At 48.8% G+C, this 18,487-nt stretch overlaps 1 protein-coding gene and 1 long non-coding RNA gene across 5 annotated transcripts in view; one reads left to right on the top strand and one right to left on the bottom strand.

Moving 5' to 3' along the window:
• Positions 1-3,005: 3,005 nt before the first annotated feature.
• Positions 3,006-18,487, bottom strand: part of DOT1L (DOT1 like histone lysine methyltransferase) — an 89,466-nt gene continuing 73,984 nt past the window's right edge. For 2 of the 4 annotated variants that reach the window (XM_084826143.1, XM_084826141.1), the window contains 5 exons: positions 16,599-17,224; positions 14,090-14,295; positions 11,851-11,915; positions 8,513-9,466; positions 3,006-5,080 (listed from right to left, as the gene is read on the bottom strand). In XM_084826143.1, coding sequence (XP_084682269.1) covers positions 5,073-5,080; positions 8,513-9,466; positions 11,851-11,915; positions 14,090-14,295; positions 16,599-17,224 — 1,859 coding nt within the window. In that variant the 3' untranslated portion in view covers positions 3,006-5,072. Of the gene's footprint in view, positions 5,081-6,870; positions 7,572-8,512; positions 9,467-11,850; positions 11,916-14,089; positions 14,296-16,598; positions 17,225-18,487 lie in introns of those variants that run through there. The other 2 variants (XM_084826142.1, XM_084826140.1) reach the window with 2 other exon arrangements.
• LOC146333590 (uncharacterized) lies at positions 8,453-11,391 on the top strand. The gene is made up of 2 exons (XR_014786499.1): positions 8,453-8,622; positions 9,165-11,391. It is a non-coding gene; the product is annotated as an uncharacterized LOC146333590 (long non-coding RNA).

Here is an 18,487-nt window from a genome sequence, read left to right on the forward strand (position 1 = left end):
GGACAAATCAGAAATTGCCCAAGAACACAGTGTGTTGAGAAATCTGAAGCAATGTATTTTTTTTTAAAATAAAACGCCATGGAAGTATATTTTTGACCATTCTTCCCCTTGCACTTGGCAACACATGAGAAAGAACTGGGTAGACCCACTTCCATCTCGAACCTAGGAATAAAGATTTGAAACCAACTGGAGACAGGTTGCAAAAAGCAGAAGCTAAGCTCATTGGAACTTAAAACATTTGAATAGGGCTAAAACTAAAGACCAAGAAAAAGTGGTGAGAGGAAAGATGGAGATGAAGGGAGAGAAAGAGTGTGATCGGTTCCACAACTGTGTTTGGCCAACATCCACATTTTCTCTGGGTGACAATTTGCAAGCCAGTGCCCTGCAGTTCCGGGGGAAAGATTTGCCAACATAACACAAAAAAAATCTCCAACGGTGGTGGTAGTACAAGATAATATGGGGTGTGCCACAAATGACTGGAGAGAGAAGAGTCCCTATGTGGCCTAGGTAGCAACTGAACAGAAGACTGTAGAGTTATCCAAGCAAGATGGGTGGTCAAGAATTTGCCAACCAATCAAGATAAATTTGGGGTGATTTCCTTACTGGCTGACACAGCTAAGGAACACCAAGTCCCATTGCTTCCTCCCTGCCCCCCACTCATAGAAGCCAGAAGGAACTTCTTGAACAAAGTTGCATCCAGTTTTAAGAAGCCTGAACTTACTTAATGGGTATCTGTTAATATGTCAAGTTTGCTCTCTGCATATGCTAAAAGTTCCAATGGTGTCCAGAAACATGGGTGCAGTTGTTGTTTTTAAAATTAACACAGTTCCCATGGCCTTCTTAAAGTAGAACTCCATGTCTGAAACGTAGCATCAGAGGAATAAGGCCTCTGCCAAAGCAGTTGTTTAGTCCAAGACATTAACAAGGAAAGAGCAAGGAAATAAAGGAGACAGTCAGTGAGAAGCAGCCAGAGAACTTGCACCTATCCCTTATCAAAGTTACAGGGCAGTTCAGGGGGTAAGCAAGAGTAGCACGGTCCCATGAAATAATCTGGAACCTACTCTCCTCAAGGAAGAGCCTCACCAGAGAGACCCAGTCTATCTAAGGAGAGGGCAACAGTATCAAGAGGTTTCACAAGCAGTGCCAAAACAGAACGAAAAACCCTAGCCAGCATGTTAAGAAGGGAGCACCTTAGTGACCAAGGAGAGGCCAGCTGTACCACAAAACCACTGGCATCTTAAGAGTGGACCTTGAGATGAAGGATGGGAGCTCCTTTGGCCTTGATAGAGCTGGAAGATTGGCCTATCCTGTAGAAACCCATGAAGGCTCCACAGACCGCAGGTTCCCTGTCGTTGGTCTATACTCATCGTAGTGTCCTCCAATAGCAGATTTCTTAAAACTAAAAAAGGGAGAGGAGAGGAGAGGAGAGGAGAGGAGAGGAGAGGAGAGGAGAGGAGAGGAGAGGAGAGGAGAGGAGAGGAGAGGAGAGGAGAGGGACAGCAGAACCATACAGGTCTTGATTTTCCTCATGGCACACCCTGCCACCAAAGATGGGATAAGCAGAGGAACCAGGGTGAGATGATGGCACTTAAAGAGACTAGCATGTGAACAAGGGATATTTGATGGTCAAGTCAACTGGCTTTTTCCGCAAAGATGATACAACAGAGGTGGGAAACCTATGTACGAAAAGCACAGCCATGTTTTGGTTCCGCAAGCATCCGCTTCTCATTCCTACTATGCCAGGAATCAATGATTTTCTGTTAAGTATGAGAAGGTTCAGCAACCATCAGCCACTGAGATGTCTCTCCCAATACACAGCTGGTCCTTCTGTGCTGGTAATGCATTGCCCTGGATTCAGGATTCACAGCATAGTTTATGGTTTCCATTAGAAGCTGCAAGGTCTCAGAACCTTCTCTAAAGTGTAACTTGTTCTCTTAGGCACTTGGGAGTGTAAAACAGTCTCCTGCTCCATTCTGTTACCCACCCCCCAGGTGGATTACGATCCGGTGACCTTTTCATGCAACTCCCAGGACCAAGGCAGTCACAGCAAAAGCACTTAGAAGCACCAGCGTGGCATGGCCAAGCCACATACAAGCACCCGCTGCCAGTCATGGGGGGGGGGGGAGTGCCGAATGGCCACAGCATGCCCAGATGGCTATAAAAAAAATGAAATTGAAACTGTGCATCTTTCCACAAAAATTGCGCAAACGTGGGGTGGGGAACCTACAACGTTGCACTGGTGCCTTGGCTGGCAATAAGGGGACGCGGTATGCAGTTTATAAAGGAGAAAGCCCAGTTTCCCCCTTCTCTTGGTGACTGGAGAATTTGGTATGGGGAACAGTATTTAAAGAGCCTCCCAAGTAGGCACCAGTATCTCCCTCACTTGGGCAACACCCCACCCCCACCCCCCCAAAGGAGTCAAGACAGTAAACGTTTGTGTAAAACCTGGAATGAAGGAGGAGCGGGGGGGGGGGGGGGCTTTGAATATTGTTGCCGGAAGTTGTAATGCGGGACATCCAGAGAGGTCCTCCAAGCTAGCAAGGTCTGCCCGAGAGGTGTTGCCAACCCAAGAGCTCATGTGTAAAAGAGGAGACAAAATGGGATTGTGCAACAGAGCAACACAGAGCTTAGATGCGTTGAAGGGGAAATATAGATATGTATTCCAAAGCTGTCAGAAATCGGAGTGGGTGGGGAGAGAAGACACCAAGCACTTCTGATGTGACCTCGTCGCCACCCCCCCCCCCCGAACAACCTTTTGCGAGCTTATTTTCTATGACATCGGAGCACTGAAGTGTTTCTACCTCACACTGCTGAAGTGTCACTTCTGTTATTATTGCAACTCTTGCTCATTCTTGGCTCTACCCTAGACTTAGAGCAAGGGTCCACCCAGAGAAGTTTTATTATCCTCCCTTCCTTGCTTTTATGCACTTGAATAAATAAAAAAACAACCCTTTACACTCCCGCCACGTTTTACTATGAACGCAATCTAATAAAAATAAATGAAAAACATACAAAATCTTTTTTTTTATAAATGTTGTCACCACATCGGTATAAAATACGTGTTGCATCCCAGAAGTGGTGTGCTTTTCCCCGCCCCTGTACACTGACCACCCAAGTCACAAATTACATTTTTTTTTTAAATGCACCCAATATATTAAGTATGATACAAAAATTTAGTTCGATTGTGGTGTGCGTTTTCTCTGATGTGGGTGTGAAATAACATTAAACCCCTACTTAAAAGCAAAAGCAGTACAAAAAAAAAGGAGCAGGCACACACTTAAGTTGATAAAACGTACAAAGGCGAAGCTGTTTCTTGATCAAATATCAAAACCTTGCTAACACCCCCCCCACACACACGCACCTTGTATGCTGAACGAACAAACCCAATAAGTGAAGCTTAAAGCAGCTGGCCCAGCAGAAGATTCGCTTGTCTGCTTTCTCAAGCTCTACTGAAAATGGTCTGACCAACCCCAGAGGCCTTGGGGGCTTGCACACGTGTGCAGCCAACACCCTCTGAACCAGTTAGTCTCAGGGGCGCACCTGCTAGGAAGGGGGCTTGCAGGAGAGCACCAGGGTGGGTGGGAATATCCCTGCTTCCTAAGGACCAGGGAGCAGGTCAACCACCCTAAGGTTGCCCTGTGTTCCCAAGGGAGGACAAACCTCATTGGATGGATGACCGTCCACCTTGTGAGAACTTAAAGACTGGATTTCCCAAGCAATGCAAAACCCAAAAGATGGCATGTCAAAAACGAAGGGAAAACACAATCATTAAAAAAAAAATACAAGGAAAAGAAGGAAGGAAACTAAAACCACTGAGGTCTTTAGTGGGGGGTTGGACTTGCGGCTACAACCTCCATCTTCCCTTCCTCTGGTTTTATGCTAGTGAGGGCTGATGGGAGCTGGAGTCCAACAACATCCAGAAGGCCTCAGTGTAATAGAGGGGAAGTGGACCTGGGAGATGAAGACAGAGGCTTCTCTGGCAAGGCTTACAGGGTCAGAATGGATGTGGGCAATCACCCTATGGTGTCCGGTCAAATACAAATGCCTTCCAATACTCAATTGCCCAAAGTGAACCAACGACCTGGAATGGCAGGGACCACATCAATAATCATCCATGCCTGCAGCCCAAGAGAAGATCACCACCACCCTGCCCCTGCGAATTAGCCCCTCTTCTTTTAATGTAACCCTTTGGCTGTTACACAGTTAAGGCAAAGCACCCCTTCAAAACGCACCTGTGTGTCTGAATACCTATTTCTTGGGGAGGTTCCACACATGAGCACCGTAGCTGAATTCTGTCTGGGGGCTGGAATGGGTGTGCGCGCGTGTGCATGTGATTATCACCTTTCTGCTTGCAATATGCATTACCATCAATGGTTGGAGATATATATATATACACATAAAGCAGCTTTCAAAAGAGCTGACCCCCCCACCCTTCACTGCCTCCCTGCTTCACTACTAAAACTAGTCAGTTGGCATATGTCAACGGGAGCAGGCAGGATAAATAAGAAGCCAAACAATGTGCAGGAGCAGTGTGGCTTGGTCTTGGTGATCCCCACCAGGACAAAAAAAGAAAAAGCACCACGGGGTTGGACTGGACAGGCACAGTCTGTCGGATGTCAATAGCACCAGGAGAAGCTTTGTTACATCTCCGCTGGTGAGCCAGTCCTTCCTTTCAGAAGGAATTGTTATTTCATTGTTAAAGTCTTCCTTTTTTTTTTCAGTTCAACTTCAGGTGGAACCAAAAAAACTGTGTGAGTGTGTTTTCAACATTTAAAAATATATAAATATCTAAACTATCAACAATACAAACTGGAGCTGTTTCTAAGCATTTTCTTCTGCAGTTTGAATATATATATTTATATCTCTCTGTATATTTAACTTAGATTCACAGTAGCATTTCCTTTCCTCCGGTTTTATGTTTATGACTTATGTCTTTGTCCAGTAGTAAAAGAAAAAGGGGTGGGGGAGAAGCAGAAACCCTTAAGCAGTCGAGGCGAGCACCTTCGGTGGAAGCTGAGAGAAGTTGGTCCACGTTTTCCTTGCATAGGTCACGCTGGGTTGAGGTAGAAGCCCTAGTTACCTGTGAGACAAGAAGGGAAGGGGAGAAGAAGAGGATGCAATTCACTTTGAGGCTGGCATTTTAAAAATCAGAAGGTATCAATTACGGAGAGAGCACGAGAGAGATTGTTAAAGCATCAAAGCATTTTAAGGCACTTCAGACAAGTTTGTTCGAGATCCCAGAAGGATGCAGCTAATCACTTAAAGTCCAGAAGTGGGCAACATGTGGCCCTCCAGATGTTTTAGCCTACGACTGCAGTCAGTCCTAGCCAGCATAGCCAACCATGAGGGATCATGGGAGTTGTAGGGGCATAGCCAACAATGAGAGATCATGGGAGTTGTAGGCCTTCCGGAAGGTCAAAAGCTGCCCACCTCTGACTTAAACCATATATTTATTTCAGTAACTAACACAACATAAATACTGAAGTTTTAAAGCAAAACATTTTGGCTTCTACCTTCTACAGCTGATCTGATGTGAAGTTTTGCTTTATAACTCTATTTCTGTTGTGTTTGCCACTGTAGCGTACAGCCTTCCTAGCTGTCAAAATGGCACAATACAAGGATGGAAGCACAGTTCCTCAGACAGCAAGTAAGCAATTAACTCTGGGAGAGAAAAGTAGGGGAAGCAGCTTTGTGACGTTTTTGAGAGCCAGCATGGTCCCCAATTATCTAAAAACAAGAATAATTTGCATAGGCTCTGCCCTTTGACCAGGGAAGTGAGGGTTAAAAAAAGACACAACTGTGCTCTGCCATGAAGTTCCTGGACTGGCCTTGAGCCAGTAACTTGCTTCTCAGCCTAACCCACCTCTCACAAGGATGTTTAGAGAGTAAAATAGGTGGACCACCTTAGCTGCTCTGAGCAACTTGGAAGAAAGACGGGGCAAAGATGGACAAGTGGATGGACAAGAGGAAAAACTACATAATGGCATGAGGCAGAGTTTGGGTTTTTCTCCTGCAGGCTTTGGACGTGGCCCAAATTGCTTCCACCGTCAATCAGGACAGTAAAAACATTTGTGGCTGAATACGTGGACTCGCTTCTCCCTCTGCACCCTGTACAGCCTCAGTTGAAATGAAACCCCAAAGTCTTTAGTGCTACAACTTCAGAAGTCCTCATCTTCAGCAGCAACATTTCCACACGTGTGGAAAACTGTGCAGCTGCCACACGGCAAAAGAGGCACATGGAAGCATTCGTGGCACGGCCCCCTGGCTGAGACTTATCAATTCCCTACGTGCTCCATCCTGTGTTTGAGCCAGTGCACCGCAGGACAAGTGCTAAACCAGCCCTCAACGTCCTTGGGGTGTTCAGGCGGTACAAAGCTGCCTTTTGGCAAGTCAGGCCTTGGGGCCATCTAGCCAAGCACTGTCAACTCTGACGGGCAGCAGCTCTGCAGGGCCTTAGGCAGAGAAGAGTCTTTCCCCTCACCTGCTCCAGGTTCCTTTTAACTGGAGATGCCAGAGACTGAGCCCGGGACTTTCTGCATGCAAAGCAGGGGATCTACCACGTTGTACACAGTGGCAGAGGGCCCGTAGCTCAGTGGTAGTGCACCTGCTTCACATGCAGAAGGTCCCAGGTTCAATCCCCGGCAGGATTGAAGGCAGGGCAGGAAAAAGTCCTGCCTGAAACCCTGGAGAGCCATTGCTGCCAGTCGGTGCAGACAATACGGGGATGGACCAAGGGTCTGACTCGGCGTAAGGCTGCTTCCGAGGTTCCACTGAGCGAACGCTTGTTCTCAAGGTCTCAGGCTTTATGGCCCTGGGAAAGAGTGGCCAAACATAAATCTGGAAGGGACAGCACACAATTCCGCTTCTTAGCATGGCCGACCACCACCCACCCCAACCCCAGGCACCCCACACCGGCCTTACCTTACAGAGCACCAACGCTCAAAAGCTAAGCCGGACTCCTTATCGCGGCTTCACCCCAGAGAGGTGCGAAGCGTAAGGAGACTGCATGCCAAGGGTGACCCACATGGCGGAGGTGCCAGCTGCATTGGATTGTGGCATCCCAGGCGTGGCCTGCGCCAGCGCCAAGCGGGGCAGAGGCGGGTGGTGAACAGTAAAGGAGGGGCGGGAGGTTTTGTGCTGAAGAGAAGCTAGCTTAATAGACAAAGCGGAGTTAGCGGTGGAGGATGGCGGCAAGAAAGCCTCGGAGGCGGGCAGGGAGGACAAGCTCTGCAAGAGGACAGGTTCGGAGTTAGACGTGAGGAGGGGAGGAGGTGGTGGTAATGAGACATTTGGAGGAGGGGGAGGCGGGGTACGAAGGGAGGAATGTGCTGGAGCTCGGCTGAGGTGCTGGGCCTCGCCAGATGGCGCTGTGGTAGGGGGCGCATGGAATGACGGGGAGCCGGACCCAACCTGCAGAGGGTTCAAGCTCAGCACCGTGCAGCTGGAAGCGGCAGCGTTGCCAAGGGTGGTTCCAAACTGGAGAGAAGAGGTGGAGGCGGAAAAAGAGGAAGTGGAAGGGGAGGGAGTGGAGGAGGAAGAGGAGGCAGAAGGCACCACATGGTTAAAAATACCTGCAAACGGGAGAGAGAGAGAAAAACCCTCAGCAGATGGACTTTGTATAGGTCACAGCGAGAGAAGCAAAACGGAACAAAAAAGCGAGCGAGTGAGCAAGCAAAAAAATAAAAATTTTGTGACCTCAGCCTGATGCATGATACACAGCATGTGAGGACAGCAGCAGGGCAATGAGCAGCAAAGGTACAAAACCCAGGCAGAAGAGCAGCTCACTTACCTGCCTCCTTGCAGGTTCCAGAAGTGCTGGAAAGGGGGGGGGGGCTCTGTGGATGGAGTCAGAGACCTGGCAGGAATCCCCAGTCTAGATCAACCTTTTGGCAGTGATGACCCCAACTAACTAGAGCCATTCAGAAAGCTACTGCCCTTTCCCAGGGCCAGCCACCAAGGCAGGTCGCTTCAGGCACCTGTTCTCAGGGGGAAAAGAGCTTCCTACCACAAGTGATTTCCCAGACCATTCGGGCACCCGAGTTTACAGGCAACTCTAGAAGAGGGCTCCCTGAAGATCTAGCACAGCCTTCCCCAGCCTGGTGTCCTTAAAATGTGTTGGACCACAACTTCCAGAATCCCTTAGCCAGCATGGCTAGCTGGGGGGATTCTGGGAGTTGTAGTCCAACACATCTGGACAGCACCAGGACAGGGTGGGGGAGCTGATCTAGGGGTTCCATGATGGAACCTCACACAAACCAAAAACCAAGGCCCCCACGCCTCACGATGTGAACTTTAGAAGACACCCCCCCACACACCTGAATTAACTGAGACACACAGAGTTCCAGGGCAGAAATTCATAGGTGGATAAACCAATGTGGAAAATCGTTCTCAGAACGGAGATAACGTAAACACGGCTGCTGGCCCTTCAAACACATCTTCCGTTCCCTTACAGCAATCTGCTCTCCCCACCCCTGTCCTGCCTTGGGAGAGAAGAGCCTCTAACTCTGCCTACCTCCAACCGTTCCACCTGTCATCCCAGGAGCGAAGCTTGCCATAGCGTGCGAGTTGGTCAGGCGGGTGGCAGCCGATGAAACGTGGACCAGGCCGGCGGCTGGCATCGAGGTAAGGAAGGACTGCAGTACCGATGAGCTTGTCACCATCGGGCCGAGGGGGAATGGCGAGCCGCTGGTTAACGGATTCAAGAAGGGGTGGTGCGTCTGGGCGGAGGCTGCCGTGACGGGCATGCTGCCAGGGGCGGCCGCCGAGAGGCTTTTGCCGTGGAGAAGGCCACCAGAGGGTGCAGCAGTGGCAGCAATGAAGAGGTTGTGGCCATTCTTGAGCTCCATGTCCCGCTCCCGCCCTTTGCCAATTTTGCTGGGATGTAGCGCCGAGGCCTTGTCCAAAGAGCCCCCCAGGCGGACGCTCAGTTCACTGCCCTCCTTGCCTTTGGGCCCTGGCCATTTCAAGTCTTCCCCCTTCCCGGCTCCCAAACTCTCTAGCTGCCTTTTGCTCAAGAAAGGATTCGTCTCAGAGACCCCGGGCTCTTTGTTCCGCTGCACCAGAAAGCTCAGCGAGGAGCCCCCCAGTGCAGCCGCCACATCAGCGGCTTTATGTGGAAGCGAAGCACCGTCAATAAAGCTGTGTAAACCGCCCTCTACCAACAGCCCGCTGTTGTACGTGAACCCATTCATGGAGCTGGTACTTTGGCTGAGCCCGTCAGACCCAGGACCAGAGGGGGCAGGGGGTTTCCTGGCATGGGCCGCAGCCTTGGTGTCGGAAACCAAGCCATCCTCAGAGGACGGCCTAAAAGCAAAGAGGGAGTTCTGGTTCAGGGACGCCACCGATGCCTGCAACGGACTGTCCACTGTTTTGGTCAGGCTGATGTCCGAAATTGGAGAAAAGGTCGACTTCCATTTGCTGCTGTTCATATTCTCACTGGCTGGTTTTCTCCCGGCTAAGCTGATGCCTGGTTTGCAGAGAGGGAGAGAGAATTTTGTAGGCATCAGTCTCGGGAAAGCATGTTTACGCTTCGGGCTGTGTGAAAATCAGCAGTTTCGTGCCCTGCATGCTCCAAAAAGACATTGCATCCGGAAACTAGCAGGCTTATAAAATCCCATAACCAGGAGTGGCTGCATGCAATATACCAAACCCTGTTTTGTTAACATCCACCATGGTGGGAGAGGAGGACTTGGCCAGACAGCCTAGCCTGACCACAAACAGGAATGGAAGAGCAGCCCAACTGGATCGGATCATCCTTGCGGAAAGATTTCCCCATGAAGGTTCCTCCTCCACCAGCTGTCACCACCAGGAGCCATCCCAGCAAGCTGTAACAGAGGGAGGTGAAAGGAGAGGCAGGGCCATGCCACCAGCCCTGCTGAAAGACTACTTAACTTGTTCCTCTTCCCACCCAACCCTTTCTCCTTGTGTACCGCGTCTTTTCAGATTGTAAGCCTGTAAGCAGGGGCCGTCTTGTTTTAGTGATTGCACATAAGCCGCTCCAGCAGGCTTTTTGGCTAAGGAGTGGGATAAAAAAATACTGCAAATAAATACATAAAGAAAGAAAGTCTAGTTTGCCCAACATTCCAGTTTCCAGCAGCAGCCAGCCAGTATCATTGAGAAATGCAAAGTAGCAATGGCCTTCTCTACCACAAGCCCCCAATGTCCGGTATAAGGAGGCAGAGTGTCTCAGAACAGAGAAGCTTCATTTAGCTGTCTTTATCTTCACACATGAACTTGTCAAAGCCCCCTTGGCTAGTTGCCTTTGCCACATCTTAAGCAGCAAGTTCTTCCGAGTTAGCTGTGTGCTGTGCGAAGTACTTCCTTTCGTCTCTCCTAAACCTTTGCCCTTTAGATGTGCTCTTTTGCCCTATACTCCTCAAAGTGGTTCCCCAACTTATGTTAAAAATGACAGCCACCGCATGACAAGTTTTAGCGCCCACTCCTGAGCAGGGATGCAATTATCTGAACTGTGCAAAGATGATAAAATGCTTTAAGGACGCAATCCTATCTGGATGCCTGTCAGCCTCCAAGGTCAGAAGCTGATGGGCATCCTACACAGAGCAGGAGGAGTGCAGAAGTGATCTTTGCCTCCCCCCACCCCCGCTCTGCATTTTTTTGACAGAGAGGCATTTTCACCCACCTAGCTGAGGCGTCGAGGAGGGGAGAGATGGAGGTGGGGGATCAGTTGTATTCCCACTTCCCCAGTCCCCTCCCTGTCCTCTCCAAGGTTACTTTTGCGAACTCAGAGAGACAGCCAGCGCGGTTCTCTCTGTGCCAGCCACGAAGGGGGCTTGGACTCTGGGGTCCGAGGTCGGAGTGCTGTTTTCGACCTTGGATCCAGGAATCAGAACTATCCTATGGCCCTGCAAACCTGTCTAAGGGCCACAGGATTGCTCTCCCTGTTATTTTAAGGTGGGGTTTTTATCATCCCCCATGCCACCCCTCAGGCTGCAGCAAAGGAGAGAAGAGGAGCACAGCCACCATCAGCTTTGCGGAGAAGCCCGCTCCACCGGGCTCCTCCTTCCGTCAAGCATTGTCCAGCAACTGCCATTCCATCTGGCTGCAGCAGAGGACGAGATGGGAAGCAGGACTGCTCCGTCAGCTCTGCTCAGAGACCAGCAACTGCTGGCTCCTCCTCTCCTTGAACTGTCCCCATTTAAGCTGGTTGTTATAAGAACGGGATAACAAGTAGCTGAGTTTGCTTCTTTCCTCATCCCTTTCCTTTTTTTGTTGTGTCTTTTATAGAGGACTGTCTCACTACTGAGCTTTGTAAGTCACTTCGGGAGGATTTTTTGGCTGAAGAGTGGGGTAAAAATGCTAATAAGCGTACAGGGCCACAAGGCAAAATGCCCTACACACCTGGAGCGCTGATCTGCCCCACCTAATCCCCTACCTCACCCCTGAAAAACAGGCTTTTAACTTTGTGACATGACATCTTCCATTTAAAGGACAAGAGCTTGCTTTCAGAATAAGGGACTCCCTACTTGCTGCTTTGGAAAACTGACAGAAATACGGCAGCAAGGAAGACTGTCTCTGACTCTGGAAGAATAGCTACAGACATTACACAGAGCGCCTTTACCTCATCATTGAGTCATTGCAGCCAATATTCACTCACCACTCCCCCATACAAGTGCAATAAATACTGGGCAGAAGGCAATCTCAAAACACATGTCTACCCGCAAAAAAAGAAAAACATTTCCATTTCATCATAGATGCTCTTGCTACAGGCCGTCCAACCACACGGAACGCTCCCCACCCTCATCCCGGTGCCTGCAGTGGACAGTACAAGACAACCCAGCCATGCTGACATTCTAGACACTAAAAATATACACCAACGGCCTCCAAACTTACTGTTTTCCATTGGCTTCTGTGGAGATTTGCTTTCCAGCGATATCGTTGCAATTTTTCTCTCAATTCTAGGAATGGAGAAGGAGAAAGGGGGTTATTTATTTTAGGGATTTATACTCCATCTGTCACGTAAGCCACAAAGCAGCTACCAAAAAAAAATCACATATCAGAAGAAAAAAAAATATATTACACAGAGACCAAACAAATGAAGCGGATTAAGAAGTACTTTATTCATTTGGGAACACTGTGATTGGTAACCCTCCTCTGTTGAAAGAACAAATCCTTCTTGTCCCTCAGGAACTTTATTTTGCACATAGCTGCCATAACGATTCTAATGAAAAGCTGTCTTCCCCACCCCCATTATTAAAGATAAATGCTGTGACTGGTAATTCTTTGCTTCTGTTGTCAGTCAAATCAATAAAAAAGGAGCGGCCAGGAAAGCCAACAAATGCTCAAAAGAACAGGCTGGACTTCATCTGGTGCCCTGAGGCCAATAATGAAGACAGCGGGCAAAAAATCTCTAGGTAGGGAGGGATTTCAATAATTTGGGGGCCATCACTGAAGAAGCCCTCTCTCTAGTAGCCATCTCAGCTGCCTCGGAAGGTATGCACAGTCAGAGAAGGGCCTCCAAAGATTAACTTAATCCACAGGAAGGTTTCCACAGATGGTCCACCAGATTTAGGGCTTCTTCTTTTAGCCCATTTAGGGCTTCTTCTTTTTTAAAAAAGTCAATGCTGCTACCTGTGTCGAGACCAAAAATCAACAGGCAGCCAGAAGAGGTCCTTCAACACCGGCTTAAAGCGTTCACAGTAAACAGTCCCAATTAATGCTCTGGCTACCGCATTGTGCACAAACTGTCATTACGCACGCTTCAAATACAACACGTTACAATAGTCTAGCCTAGATGTTGTTGACAGGGTCTGGATAATTACGGCCAGGTCAAGTGGCCAGACACAGAGATGTGAAGGTCCGGGAAAAACACAGAAAAATTCAGGGGGGGAAAGGTTTTCTGTATTTTTCTGACTGCTTTTGTTCTTTCTGAAAAATCAAACAGCTTTGGATTATGAAATATTTTCCTTTAGAATTTTATTTAAATATTGTTGCCCAGCCTCTACTCCCCCCAGAATGATTTCTAAAAGCTGCGTAATAAGAGCACTTTTATAGAAAGACTAGAGATGTAAAATGTCTGGAAATAATGAAGGCATCAGAAAAAATGTTTTTTTCATCCTCTCTGTAAGATTCCCAGCATAGTTATTTCTTTCATTCCTTACTAAAATGGTTGATCTAAAGTATATTTTACTGATAGACAGTTATGCTCCATTTCCCAGCATGTGAGCAGAGTCACCACTGTGCATTCTGGACAGTTCAGGTTCCCCACCGTCCATTTCTTTGTTATTTATTTGTGCGGTGCTATCCATGTGCCTGGCACTTTCCAGAGTCCCTGTCCAGAGGAGCTCAGAGCCTAAAATGTGACACAACGGAAACCACAAAGGCCCTAGGGGGAAACAAGGCATGAACGTGCAGTTATTTTAGTGACAGTAGGGCACAGGAATGAAGGAAATGAGCCAGAGGCTTAACGGAAAAGAGAGATTTTGAGGAAGAATTTGAGGAAAGTAAGAGAGGTGGCATAACACAGGTATTCTAAGGAGGCAGTTCTAAGCATATGGTGCAGCAATGGAGAAAAGGCAGGGTCTTTTGAGTGAGCAGGAGACTTTCAGACAGCTGAGGGTGGTGCAGTTGGAAAAGTGATGGTCACATGGGCAGAGATGTACTGGAATAGAAGAGGGGAGAAGTTGTGTGGGGTGGGGGCGGGGATGGCCATGGAGGGCTTTAAAAGCGAAGTCAAGGCGCTTGTGCGGGATCCAGGCGTGGACAGGAAGGCAATGTGTGGATTTAAGGAGGGGCACTGTGTGGTCAGATCAACAAGAGAGGTGATTGATTTTGGCAGCAGAGCACTCGATGAGAGTGGGCAAAGGGCAGGCAATAGAAGTCCAGAGAGAAGATATCTGGAATCAGCAAGGCAAGAGATGGCCAGGGCACAGCCAGAGTTTCTACCAAAAGGACAGAGAGGCAGCACTGTGTTTTTGAAATGCTGAAAACGCAGTGTACCTCGGAAGGTAAAGGGAGCAGGTCCCATCTCATTATTTTGGGGAAGAACACTGTGGGATTTGACGTCATACGACACTTGAAGCAGCCCCTAATGCAAGAACAGCCGCTACAGCAGCACGTTGGCTCTGCTCACCTGGTGCTGTTGCGGTCATCCTCCGAGCCCTGCTCCTCGTCAGAAGTCAGCGGTGAGTAATGGATGCCGTTGGTCTGGATGAGGGGCTTCTCCTTTTTCAGCACCGGTGGCTGGTCGTCGTCCTGGTATGGAATAGGAGAATTCTTCAGGGAGTTTTCAGGGGAAGAAATGGCTGTTATTTCTAAAGGCTGGTTTATGTTACTGACCTGAGGAAAGGAGAAGACAGAAAATGTTAAGGATTAGGGAGGCTGGGGAAGAAGGGAAAGAAAGAGCTGGCTAAAAGATTTTACAATCTAAGATAAGGCAGGCCAACTTCTATAGCCTACTATTATTCAGAGGGAGGACCAGGAGTATATTTTGTTGATAACCCAACCATCACCACCTTTATTGTACGGAGGCATATAAAGTCAGCACACAGATCCACAATTACGGGACACGTGCAGAGACATTTTTAAAAAGCCACTGGACAAGCTCAAGGAGGGGGAGAGGGCTACCAATGGCTATTTATTTATTATCTGAAGTATTTATATGCTGCTCCTCAGCCAAAAACGGCTCCCACAGCAGCTTACACATGACCAGTGAAAGAGGACACCCTTTGTAAGCCTGCCAGCAGGATTATAAAAAGACACAACCCACAAGAACAAAGGAACAGGGAGGGAAGCACCTAACGAGCTTCATGGCGAAGTAGGGAAATGAGCCCAGGTCTTCCAAGTCCCCACCTGACACTCTAACCACTACACTGCACTGTTAGTAGGGCTGCTGCTCAGGGCCAGGTAACAATAGTTTCAGGAGTTGCCTGCTGGCCACTCCTGTTTTAGGGTGTGCCGGGCTATCCAGCTCTGAAACAGACCATTTTGCAATTGATTCCTCTCCCACCCTGCTCTACTTGCTACAGCTTCACAAATCCTTAACAGCGTTCATGTGCAAAACATCAGATTTCCTTCACAGCCACCACGGATGAACGCTGGGCCTTGTGGCAGCAGCAGGGAAGCATCACATCTGGAGTTTAAACAAAAACGGAGGAGGAAATAGCTCAAAACAAGGCTGTATCTGTCAGGAGTGCCCTTGCTGCCTTCTGAAATCCTCAAGTAGCCAGAATCAACACAGAGACGATAGGACTCTTTTCCAAGGCTTTATTTCCATTCAACTTAATGATGCTTACAGATGCTAATTGCATGAACCTAATGAGGGAAACATTAGAGAGCTGCCTACCAGATGTTTCTAGCCTTAGTGAAATCAGTTGATCTCCATAGGACAGAGGAGGGAAACCTCTGGATTTAAGAGCTAGGAGGTGAAAGTCTGCCCCTTTCCCGTGGGGCACTGGGGCGCAGCTGTTGATGTCATGCCAAGCGGGCTGAGTGCCTCCTCTCGGTGCCCTCCATCTGCCGCTTGTCCCTTCACCGGCGCCTAGCGCCCAAAGCTCCAATTGTCCTTCCCACTGCTTGCCAGGGTCGCTACCACTCTCATGAATGTGAGCAGGGAGGGGCTCTCCCTCCGGCGGCACCTCTGAGCAGTGCACAGGTTCCTCTCCCACAGTTTCTATCTCTTCCTCAGAATCAGAACTGCTTTGCGGCTCTACGGGCTCCAATCCAACCCTGACAGTATCACCACAGATCTTTAAGATTTGCCCATCTTTTTACTCATCTGTAATCATAGAATCATAGAACAGTAGGGTTGGAAGGGGCCTACAAGGCCATCGAGTCCAAACTCCTGCTCAATGCAGGAATCCAAGTCAGAGCATCCCTGACAGATGGCTGTCCAGCCTTGTCTTGAATGCCGCTAGTGTGTGAGAGCCCACCACCTCCCTAGGGAATGAGAAGATTCCTGAGGAGAATCACTCACATGTCCCTCACACACCAATGTGCCATTTGAGCCAGCCTTGCAAATAACTCCGCAGAAGTCCCTGGTTTGTACAAACTTTCACTGGCCCCAGCCTGCCTACGCACGCCTACATTTATGTCACATTTGCAAGCTGGGAGGAAAAATCCAAGGAACCACCTTCTGATTTGTCACAGGAATATGAGAAGCAACTGTATACTAAGTCAAACTGTGTGCTCAACTAGCCCAGCATAATTTCTCCAAGGGCTCGCCAAATCCATCCCGCCTGGGGTTCCAATTCAGCCCCCCAAGGTTCCCCAGATCATCCCGCCCCTTTCCCCACAACCACTGATCATTTGGTGGTTTCTAGGATTTTGTGCAGTTCTTCCTCATCCTGAAAAATTAAGTGAAAATCTACTGGCATTTTGCCACTGCCCCTTTGTCCCCACCCACCACCGGAATGTGGTCCCTTGAGAGCTTCTCCAAAACGGAATCCAGCCCTCGGGCTGAAATAGGTCCCGCACCCATTTTGAGGGAAGATGCCAGGGATCAAGCTTGGGACCACCTGCATACTCCACCACTAAGATATGGTCCATCTCCAGATACACCTTTCACACCAGGTCGCTCGGATCAAGCAGCTGCCTAAACAGTCCAACCTTAGAACTGCAAAGCCTGATGCCTCCATTCTCACCATGGAGTTGATGTTCAGGGGAGACCCTGACGACTGCGCGAAGAGCCCGGCCACCGTGGGCAACGATTTGCGTTTTGGAGACACCCCGGAGTTCACGTTCAGCGTTCCCGTGGAGGATCGCTTCCTCCGCCCACGCTTCTTCCCATCCTGCACATACGCCTGGCCACACTCCATCCGGATGCTCGCTGTGAGGGGGCTGTGCTTGTTTGATGGAGAATGCTTAATGGTTCCTGTGGCAGGGGAGATAGTGAAGATGATTCTTCTCTTGCCCTCGCTTTCGGGATCGGAGAAGGCCGGCTCTGGCTGCAGATCTGCCCTGGTGCCGTCAGCAAACATCTTTTGAGTCTCCACGTATTGCAGGACCCCTCCAAGGCTCTGAGAGGTCCCGTTCAGCCTGGGGCTTGCAGAGTGCTGATGGGCAGGGGAGTTTTGCCCGGAACTTCGTGAAGGCATCATAAGCAAGGTGGGGTGCTGCGGAGTGGAGCTTCGAGACCCTGCTGAGTTGAACAAGCTTCCTGAACTGGACACGTCCTCTAGAGCTGTGTGATCAATGCCATGATTTAGCTGGGCGGGGCTGTTTGGAAGAGTCCCGTTGACTGACATGGCGCCAGACATATAAGAAAAACCTGTGTAAAGGAGGCAGGGGGGAGAATTATATATCAGGGCTTTTGTCACTTCATCCCTATTTCTCCCTATTTCTCCACAGGTGCCTGTGTCAGGGTTCCCCTTGTGACCTGGACTCCCTGAGGAACTCCTTTAAGGCTCTCTTGCCTCCTTAAGAGTCCCACCTTCCTTCTTTTAAACTTCCCCTTCCCAGTAACATGGGGTTTAGGCTGTAGATGTGGGGTGATGACAGTCTAGACATGGGGTTTAACCACAACAGTTTATTAGTAGATTTAGAGCAACCAAATTACAATTAAAGGTATTTACACAATAGAGCTGAGTGATACTAAATGCCTTAAGAGAAAATAAAAGTCGCAAAAGACAAGTTCCTTTGCCCTAGCTGCACTTAGACTCCTCTAGGCTGTGCCTTCCTGCTCTGGTCTTCTGACTCTGCTCTCATGGGCTCTCTCGCTCTCTTTATATACCCTCCTCCCTCAAAACCAAAAGTACTCCTTCAGACCTGAAGAAATGAAACTTAACTGGGGAATGGAAGCAGAAACTTAACCGGAGAAATGAAACTACTCTTCTCAGGGCTGCCCCCTCCCAACAGAAAACTCCAGGCCTCTAAGCCTGACCTTTTCCCCTTTGCCTCTGTAGGCCTCAAACCTTCACGGCCTGTCTGCACAACAAGGTTTTCAACAGAAGCTCTTCCCCAGGTGCTGCTGCCACCAGAGGTGTGACTTCTTGGTGGTGATGTCCTGGTTATAGAGTACTCTCTCCAGGGAGACTCACCTGCTTCCTACTCTTGTCATTTTGCTACCTTCGCCCACTCCCTCTCCCAAAGTTTCTTAATGGCTTAATTTAATCAGTTTTATCTCTGGCTCATGTTTTCATTCATGCTATTTTTACATTTTTTTTTCTGTCTGGGGTATGTTTTAAATGGTTTTAGAATTGTGCTTTGGGGGCGGGGGAGCCATCCTGGGAACTTGCTTGAAGGGGCTAGGCTACAGATTCTTATAAGTAAATGCATAAATGGATACATGAAAAACATTCCAATTTTAAAAAAGGTGCTCCTGATAAAATTGTTCAGAAGAAAAGTATTTATACAAAGAAGAACAGTTAGCAAATTTCTTCTTAAAATAATTATTCCATCTCAAGTGTGGGAGGGAAGGGGGAATGTCTCTTCATACCCGGCCAAGAACCTGCAGTCGTTTAATGCCAGAGGCATGAGAAAGATTGGCTCTAGGGAGGAAGGGAGAGGTGCTTTCTGGTCCAGCCACTAGCCA

The sequence above is a fragment of the Heloderma suspectum genome, chromosome Z, assembly GCF_057233095.1.
Source record: "Heloderma suspectum isolate Gila_16-S chromosome Z, 16-S_ref, whole genome shotgun sequence".
Lineage (NCBI taxonomy): Eukaryota > Metazoa > Chordata > Lepidosauria > Squamata > Helodermatidae > Heloderma > Heloderma suspectum.